General features: G+C 38.5%; 1 protein-coding gene across 1 annotated transcript; it reads left to right on the plus strand.

Annotated features, from left to right (window-relative positions):
* Positions 1-2132: 2132 nt before the first annotated feature.
* LOC113112849 (complement factor D-like) lies at positions 2133-3322 on the plus strand. Its single transcript, XM_026278766.1, has 3 exons — positions 2133-2229; positions 2386-2530; positions 3152-3322. The coding sequence occupies exons 1-3, from the start codon at positions 2178-2180 to the stop codon at positions 3183-3185; spliced, it is 231 nt and encodes a 76-aa protein (XP_026134551.1). The 5' UTR covers positions 2133-2177; the 3' UTR covers positions 3186-3322.
* Positions 3323-10250: the final 6928 nt, after the last annotated feature.

Genomic DNA, 10250 nt, shown 5'->3' on the forward strand with positions numbered 1-10250 from the left:
TAACACTGGTAAGCTCAGAAACAAATTATACAAACAGAATGACAATCCAAAAGTAACTAATGGTGCACGCTTCCAAAAATATACTTCTGTATGGTCAACTAAATAAAGTACAATGTATGTGAAATGACCTTCGTGTCCTGGGAGTTATTTGTAACTAAAATATTAGCAACAAATGTGTATGAAAAATGTAAATAAACTAATCCTAAAGAAAAACAGCATAAACTATAGGTGCATGAGGTTACCGCTCTTAAACTGGTTGTGAGGCCATGGCTGTGGCCTTCACATTCCTTATGTAACACAATTACCACATAAATTGGGTGTTATTTTCACTGCTTTTCAAAAAAGGCCATAGTTTTTTTTAACCTAATATTTGTGTTGCTCTGCTGCTTGTGCTTGAATGTTCGTAAAGTTTTTTTTCCGCGCAACCACTGATCTTGCGCAAAACAGATTCAGAGCTTTGTGTTGCATTATGCAACTTGCGTCTTAAAGGGACACTCCACCTCAGAATTTAATTTGTCATTAGTCATTTATCCCAATGTCGTTCCAAACCCATAAAAGCTTTGTTCGTCTTCGGAACACAATTTAGATACTTTGGATGAAAACCAGGAGGCTTGTGACTGTCCCATTCGCTGCCAAGTAAAATTATCAAAAAAGTATCAGTGGTTCAATCTGAGTTTTATGAAATTACAAGAATACTTTTTGTACAGTGAGAAAACAAAAATAAATGTCAAAGTCAAAAATAATGACTTTGTTCAACAATTTGTCTCCTCTGTGTCGCTCCACATCACCGTAGCGCCATTTTGGAGAATATGAGCTGAACGCAGTAAGCTGCTCGGTGTCAGCCACTCCACAAGGATGCAATATTTTCATTCAAATCAAAGTGTAAATACACGTAGAAAACATATCCTTGTGGTGCAGAGGCTGGTGCAGGACAGGCCTCCAGGGCAGATCAGGGAGCTCTGGGAGCCATGGCAGAGCAGGCAGTTCTGATTGTCATTGCGGATAAGGGGATTTAAGAGGCCATGGCAGATCCACTGTGACCTTAGCCGGCTCAGCCACCACGGCCACAGGCATATGCCCCCCAATTTTCTTGGGGAAAATTAGGAATTCTGGGAGGAGCGGGTGTGCACTTGAGGGCGCTCTGGAGGTGCAGGGCTGGCAAACTCAGGGAATCAGGAGACGAATGAGAGCTGGAAAGAACTAGTGGAGATGAAGGAGAACTTTATGGAGCAGATTCTGGCATGAGGATAGGAGCTGAGAACTCTCGAGGTAGCGCCATGTCCATGAAGGTGGAGTCATTGATGGCCGGCGGGCTTGACGTAGGAGAGGCCGGCTGGTCAAGCGGGCGAACTAGTTCTGGATCAAAGATGGACACTCTCCAGACACCGGAGGATCCCTTCCCTCCAGCTTGTCTGGGAGGTCCACAGGGCAATGGTGGTTGGCCCCAGTCGAGAACAGCAAGTTAATTTTGGCATCGTCCAATGCCATAGTAGCAGCGAGCCCACAGAATTCCCAGGCGAACTCTATGAAGTGAAGATCCCTGCAGGCTAGAGCGGAGAACAGAGCAGCAATATCCATGGCTGCGGAGAGAAATATGAAAACAAAAAACTGAAAAGAATTTTCACAATCTCACACAGCATGGTGCTGACATCAACAATTCCAGACAAAGGAGAACAGAATGGCTAGAACTCAAATAGGGCAGATAACAAGGGGCAGACAGGTGAGGAGGATGACTAATAATGAGAAACACCTGGAACTAATAGAACTAAACGGGATAGGAACAGGAAGGACCAAATAGAGACAAAAAGGAAGTAAACAGTAACTTGCAAGTGAAAGTTTCAAGCTAATGTCTCACAAAACAAAATATGACATTACAAATAAAAGCATATGACAATAACACATATAGAACACCCCTCCCCCCCCCATACTGCATACTGTATGTCAATATTTGGGTATACTGGTAGCAAAATCTGGGAAACAGAGTGGCTGTCATGCATCATTGCTAGATGCCATTGTTTCATGGCATCATTTCAGAAGTAACGGGGACAGAAATGTGAACGAGAACAACTCCCACACACACACCCTCTGACTCTCTTTCCCGTTTGGGCATTATATAAAGCTCAGCCCAGACTCAGTGGTGTTCATTCTCAGAAATATACAAACACTGACTGTTCACTATGAATAGACTAATATTTGCCTCTTTGCTTCTTCATGGAGCATCACAAACTGGTAAGAATATTCATTATCAGTAGTTAAGTCTATTTATGCAACACAATATGCATTTCTGTTAAGCATCTCTACATTTTAACCCTGAACATGTTATATTTGATTTGATTCATGAAGTTTTTCTCACATTATAATTCTACATTATTGTGTTGTGTGCAGGTGAATGCATCACAGGAGGAAAAGAAGCTGTAGCACACTCTTATCCGTACATGGCTTCACTTCAGTGGAATGGAAAACATGAGTGCGGTGGCTTTCTGATCTCCAGGCAGTGGGTGATGAGTGCGGCACACTGCTTTCAGGACGGGTATGTAACACATCAACACTAGTGAGCTGTCCGACAGCATTGCAATGCAAAGTTGAAGTGATTTCACCAGCAAATATTTCACAATTTTAGTTCCTTCACTCTCAGAAAAAAGGTACAAAATATCTGTCACTGGTTCTCTTTCTCACTCAAAAAATTACACAAAACAAACACAAATTACAATCAAGAAAATTCAAACATTACAGTTACATTCAAAATATTACCAGTTGAAAGAACATGACAATTTCCAGCTGCAAATGACCTTGTGAAAGCTGGAAATTGTCATGTTCTTTCAATTGGTAATATTTTGAATGTGACTGTAATGTTTGAATTTTCTTGATTGTAATTTGTGTTTGTTTTGTGTAATTTTATGTTGTGAAGATTTTTAAAGAGGACCAGGAAGACTAGCTGCCATTAAATGGGCCTCTAAAGGGGATCCTAATAAAACAATAAACCAATAAAAATCTCTCTCACAACAACACACACACACACATGCACATCAACAACATATATTGTGTGTGTGTGTGTGTGTGTGTGTGTTTTGTTGTGAGAGAGAGTGAGAAAGAGAGAGAGAGATAATAGTTTTTATAAGAAGACTGTTGTTGCTGCTGTTGTTTTTGACAGCTGGATAAGCCAATCACTGAGAGCAATGCAGTGAAACCAGTGAAATTCCAGCGTGAAGGTGGGTCTGACCCAGAGGAGGATGCTGATGTGAAAACAGTTGGGTGGGGTTCCTTGAACAACCTGGGAGGACGACCAGACAAACTGCAAGAGCTCACTATCAAAGTCTTGGAACGGTGGCGCTGTGGCCGTGGGGACTACTATGGAACAAAGTTCACAAATAACATGTTCTGTGCTGCAGAAAAACTAAAGGACACCTGTGATGTAAGTTCACTGCAATAGTTCATAACGCAGTTCAAGATGAAAATGACTGCTGTAAAGACAAAGTCTTATACATGACCTCTCTCATTTCTGCTGTCTTTTGGTCTAATAGGGTGACTCCGGAGGTCCTCTCTTATACAAGGACATTGCTGTGGGAATAACCTCTAATGGAAGGAAGAAATGTGGCTTCATCACAAAACATGTAGTCACTGTACATGTATTTTCTACATTAATAAAAACTTTTCTACATCTACCTAAATCTACTTACAGTGGTTTTGTTTGTTTATTTTCAAAAATATAATTTTTACAAAAGTGTGTCATCAAAACCACTATTCAGTGTCTATATACAAAGAAAAAAGCCCAAAACAGACAATACATGACATCAAAGGAAATGCATAGAAATAGACAACCCAAAGATGTTCATTCTTCCAGGCCAAACATACCACGCATTTTATGCACATACTGTACATACATGTTATACAGTTATATGCAGGCACGTGCAGAGGGGGGTCTGGTGGGTGCTTAAGCACAAGCCCCTTTTCCCCTTGATTCCCGTTGATTCCCCTTACACTTTTAATAAACTCATGCTCAATCTAACTATTAATAAAAATTAATTAATAATAATTTAATTTAATGAAATGATCCACATGATGAATCTTCACCTGATGATCTCATCTGTGATGATAGTTCATGTTCAGACACCTTTAGTAATTTAGTGCGCTGCCAGCATGCCTTCAGTTTGCATGCCTTTTTTTAGCACAGAATAAGTCAGGATATATATTTTAGATTTCCTACACTAAATTATATGTCAGTCAGTACTGCATTATTAATGTAGTTTATTTATTACCTGGAGATAACTATAAATATATAAACTATAAATATATGAAAGTAATCGCAATTGTGTGTTTATTGTTTTCACGTTTCATCAGTAAAAACGTTTTTGCTTATTATTAAAGGGGGGGTGAAATGCTCGTTTTCACTCAATATCATGTTAATCTTGAGTACCTATAGAGTAGTACTGCATCCTTCATAACTCCAAAAAGTCTTTAGTTTTATTATATTCATAAGTGAAAGATAGTCTGTACCGATTTTTCCCGGAAAAACACGACCGGCTGGAGGCGTGACGTGTGGGCGGAGCTAAAGAATCACGAGCGCCAGTAGGCTTTTGCGTTGAGAGCGTTTGGAAGCTGACATTACCTTGAGGAAAAAAACATCATCCAAAACAAACCATGGCTAACAGTCAGATTCAGCCGTTTATTTATGATCCAGAATCAGATCTCGAGGCTGAAACCCGGGTCTCCGATGGGAGGCGGGCGCACTAACAAGGAGGCAGGGATATTTTAAGCAGTTTTACTCACCGCCTGCGGTTCCAACACACGATCGTGACCCTTTTTCGTTGGGATTGCATCATCCTTAAGAAATAAACGATACGCAAATCCGTCGTCAAACTGGGCCTTGTTTGTAAAACAAGCATTTTCGAAATGCAGGGAACAAACACTTGCACAACTACGTTGATGCTCTGTAAAAATAAACTCCATCCACTGGTCCCTTAATGCTGTTTTTTCTTTGGTAATCTGTGCAGGGTTGTCTTGCCCTGGTAACCAAAAACACACTCCTTTTGTGACATTTCGCGACGCTCTCGCTCTGCCTCTGATCAGTGATTGTCTGTGCTCAGCCTCTCATTGCTCTGCTATACGGGAGCGCGCGCTCTTCCGGCAGAAGTGCCCTAGGACCCATCACACAGAGCCATACTCGAAAAAAACTTTCCGAAACTTGTGACAAACCGGAAGGAGTATTTTTGGAACAGAAATACTCCTTCAAACGTACAACTCAATTTTTGAAACTTTGTCCATGTTTAGCATGGGAATCCAACTCTTTAACAGTGTAAAAAACTCAGTATGCATGAAATAGCATTTCACCCCCCTTTAAACTTAGCTACAGTGATAGCTGGATGCTTTTGTCCATATTAGGGATTTCCTGCATGTCATTATTAGTTATTACTACTATGATTCTGTTTAGGAGTTTCTGCGCGACAGCACCCTCTGGCTTCGAGTATGAATTAATCATGCAACTTCATAAGAGTGATCTGCACTCCTGATCACATCCCCTCATTTTGGATACGAATAAAACGTCAGGTCATTCAAAGACTATCAATACTGTCTCTTTGAATTTAAATCTATATTTAAGTCTAAAAACCTCTGTGAAGACAACAGTCCGAATAAAGTGCGGGGGATGAATTAACATTTGATTGAAATTTTATATTTATTAAATATAAAAAATGCAGCTAACGTAGTTCTACACACAACAATATAAGCAAAGGTAACAGTTCTCTTTCATTCTTGTTTTTTGATTGGGAACAGTCTAAAGCGAGGGTTCTGGTCTTTTTTATGTTATCTGACTATTCATACTTTGAACTATTATTATAACAGTAATTATTAAAAAAACGTAGATTGCCTTAAAAATAATTATTACAACACTGGTAAAACAGGCTTATACAGATTATCTCATCCTCTGAATTATACTTATCAATGCTATTTTTATTATCATTATCATTTAAAAATGTATAAATTCAGAACACGATTAGAATAGAATTCTATTTTAAATAAGACATAAATATTTATTTTCCACAACAACAACAACAACAATAGTGTTTACAACAGCAAAACCACCATACCCTGTAAACTCAATAATAATAATATTTTTCAATTTATAATTCCAGATTCATTAAGAGGTGCAAAGAAAAAAATATGTAACTTTTAAACCTAAAATGTTATTTTCTGTTCTTTGTTTCTTTTTCAAAACTGCATCATGGTATTTGCTGCTATATTGATACAAAAGCATCCATTTCAATACACATATCAGCAAGGAGCTGCCCTATTAAAAGCCATGCTACATGTCCCCCTTTTATACTTTGAGCAGCTGCCCCTCCAAAGGTCTCTGCACAAAGCCCTGAGTATACATGTGATATATATGTAACCTCCCCGGGGTCCTACTACTCACACCCACTCCAAACAAGACTCGAACCCGGGTCGGCAGCACGAGAGGTGCGTGCACTAATGAGGAGGCTAAAGACTGCAGCCCCAAGCATCAGTATCTAGTTTGCCTCTTGAAATCAGGGGAGTGAGGTTTTAACTGTACAGCACCTACCAGCTGGCCTCTGTGCCAAAAGTGCTTTGCACATAAACCAGTATTACAAACAACATCCAGACAATGCAACATTACCAATCCACACAAATGTTTCACACAAGATTATAGGCCATTCCACATTATTGGACACATTATTCATTTAAAAGCTTGGCAGGACAATTAATTTTACATTTTCTGATCTCAAAATTCTAGTTGGTTAATAGGAACTCAGCAAGTCTGAAAGATCAGAAGCAAAAGCATTAAAAAATCTTAAAGATTTTAGATGTTAAATTTTGAAATCAATTCCAAAACAGACAGGCAACCAATGTAATGAAGACAGAATCAGAATCTCTTTTACAGCATGTGGGTGATTAAAAAGGCTATATTATATTATATTATATTATATTATATTATATTATATTATATTATATTATATTATATTATATTATATTATATTATATTATATTATATTATATTATATTATATTATATTTGACATGAGCAAAATCAAAAGTTATATTTTGTCAGTATTTGTCATTTAAAAAAAAAAAAAGCAAACCAAAACTGCTATACTTCTCATCATTTCTAAGAAATAATATTAGGAGGAAGTAGAAGTAGACAGTTTTTGCAATGAGACTCACTAGCACAAGCTGATAAGAGTAGTGATCTTCTGTATTGATAGATAAAATATTTCCACATGTTCTGACAGTTCAACGGCATGATGTTACACTTTTATGGATTTGCATCTAATATGTTGCAATGATAAACTGCTCACTGTGTTATGTAACACCGTCTACACCGGATGTGAACGGCGCGATGTGGCACGACAAAATACTACAGAGTCATGACCAATTTTGATGATAAATTTTCTTTCATAAAGTTTGCTGCTTCAGTATTTGTAGATTATTTTCCATGTTTTTATGCTATACTGAAAAATAATGATAAGCATATAATACGTTTTAACGACATTTATTGGCAAAAATGTAGAGTCAATGTTTACAGTACTGACCAATGTTCTTCATAACCTCTGCAATTCGCTCTGGTTGGATATTAGCTTCTGGGCCAAATCCTGACTGATGGCGATCCATTCTTGCCGTATTAGTTCTCCGAGTTGATCACAGTTTGTGGGCTTCTGCTTGTCCACTCACCTTTTGAGGACTGACCACAGGTTCTCTATGGGATTGAGATCTGGGGAGTTGACTGGCCATGGATCCAAAATTTCAATGTTGTGATCTTTGAGCCACTTCTTTATCACTCTTGCTTTGTTACATGGTACTTCATCATGCTGGAAAACGCAGGGATCATCACTAAATTGCTCACGGATCGTTGGAAGAAGTTGCTCTTGCAGATGCTTTGATACAATTTTTTATTCATGGCAGTGTTTTTGGGCAGAATATGAGAGAGCCCACTCCCTTGGTTTTAAAGCAACCCCACACATGGATGTTTTCAGGATGCATCACTGTTGGCACAACACAGGACACATGGTAGCATTCACCTTTTCTTCTCTGAACCACATATATTGCAGATGTCCAAAACAGTGGAAAGGCAACTTTATCAGAGAAAATGAATTTACACCAGTCTTCTGCTGTCCAATCCTTGTACTTGTACTTGTACTTGAATTCCTGCAGAATTTCAATTTGTCTTTGACAATTTTATTGGAGATAAGTGGCTTCTTTGCTGCCCTTCTCGAGACCTTGGCCTCACTGTGTGTGCAGATGCTCTCACACCAACCTGCCGCCATTCCTGAGCAATCTCTGCACTGCAGGTGACTCCTCAGGAGGAGACAGTCCTGCACTTGCTGGACACTCTGGGACATCCTGAAGACTCCATCACTGCAGTCGAAACCTCTCCCACTGAAGTTCTTGATGATCCAGTAAATGTTTTTTTTTTTTTTTTTTCAGGTGCTATATTATTTGCAGCAATTTCCTTGCATGGGAGGCCATTATGATGCAAAGCATTGATGGCTGCACCTGTTCTTTGGAGGTAACCTTTGCTAACACATTTATTTATTTATTTATTTTGTCAAGTTCAGGTTTGTTTCGGCTAAAGTTATACTCTGTTGTAGTACTATGAATCAAAATGTACATTTTTTTATATATATATAAAAAGATACATATGATACATATACACACACCAAAGCTGGACAACAGAAGACTGAAAAAACCTAACAACAGGAAACTGAACCTACAGTTCACACATGCTCACCATTATTGGACAACTGAAGATTAGAAAAAGGTTGTTCATTTGATGACTGTTCATTTCTGCTGTGACATTTGGATGGTAGAGTCAGAATTTGGTGTAAACACAAAAGCACGGATCCATTCTGCCTTGTATCAATGGTTCAAGCTGCTGTTGGTAGTGTAATTGGATGGGGGATATTTTTTGGCACACTTTGGGCCCATCAGTATAATCTCAGCACAGTTTAAATGCCACAGCAAACCTTAGTATTAACTGACCATGTCCATCCCTTTATGACCACACTCTACCCACAGTTCACAGTCACTAGATCTCAATCCAATAGAACACTTTGGGATATGCAGCCAACTATGTGATGTTATCATTCCAGTATGGACCAAAGTCTCTCAGGAATGTTTCCAGCACCTTGTTCAATCTAGGCCTTGAAGAATTAAGGCCTTAACTCTTTAAGGTAAAAATGTAGTCCAACCTGCTATAAGGTGTACTTAATAAAGTGTCTGGTGAGTGTACAGTTTATTCCAATATTTATGTAAACACAATATCTCAACTCTAGGAGGCTTTCCAAGAGCCATGTATATTCACAATAGAAGACCTCTGCCGTCCAAATGTATGTATTTTTTTTTTCATTGACACAATGCCTTTGCAAATAATAGGATGTGTAAGTCAGATGAGGGAAGCAATTGCTTTTAGCAAGTTAGAGATCTTCAACATTCACAGCTGCAGCCATGGTTGGCATTTGATTTTGCTTAACTGCATGTGTTAGCTAGTCATGATGCTCAGCTCTTAACAGTCTAAATCAGATGTCAAAACAGTGAAGAAGAACAGACATCACAAAAGCCAATTCCTCTGGGTCCAGAATGCTGTCCAATGACTGACCTCCTGTTTCTGGAGCAGTAAAGTTCACCAAACATGTCAAGTAAAACATTGTGGAGGAGCTCAGGAAAGACATTTTCTTTCTATTATGGTAGGTGCAAAGTTGTACTTGAGTCTTTTCAGCAACTTAACCCAGCCATCTAACCAGGGGATATCCTTGGTACTTTAAACATAAGCTGGATAATAAAATTTGGACATGAGAGGCTTGTCCGAGAGTGTATTTGCAAACTGCCTGCCACTTTATCTTTGTGTTATCACACACAAAGCCGTCTACCAAAGTTCCTGTTTTTCTGTTTTTGCTGGTCTCAGACCTACACATGATTTTACTCTGATATGTTGCACAAGTGATTAGTGGTTCTTCATCTCTAAGCTCCATAATGTGTCTTGTATAATAATAAAGGCTCAAGAAATTTCTAAAACTTTCTTTGCTGGGCCTATTAGAAAAAAAGTCAAGAATTCTGACAATCACACAAATGGAATACATAACAGTATAGTGTGTTTCGAGATAATGTCACACAACACAAAATGTGACATTACAAAGTGAAGCATAAATTAACAAAAAACATTACAAATATAGATAACATAATAAGACAGCATATTTACTATATAGTTTCAACAGGTTGAGGTCAAATGGCCAAATTAAACTG

The sequence above is a fragment of the Carassius auratus genome, chromosome 13 (genome assembly GCF_003368295.1).
Source record: "Carassius auratus strain Wakin chromosome 13, ASM336829v1, whole genome shotgun sequence".
NCBI lineage: Eukaryota > Metazoa > Chordata > Actinopteri > Cypriniformes > Cyprinidae > Carassius > Carassius auratus.

Bases quoted from the DNA above. Each gene is read 5' to 3' on its own strand.
- LOC113112849 (XM_026278766.1), top strand. From the start codon at position 2,178: ATGAATAGACTAATATTTGCCTCTTTGCTTCTTCATGGAGCATCACAA. The intron at 2,230-2,385 runs GTAAGAATATTC...TGTTGTGTGCAG, and splicing joins TCATGGAGCATCACAAACTG to GTGAATGCATCACAGGAGGA. The intron at 2,531-3,151 runs GTATGTAACACA...TGTTTTTGACAG, and splicing joins GCACACTGCTTTCAGGACGG to CTGGATAAGCCAATCACTGA.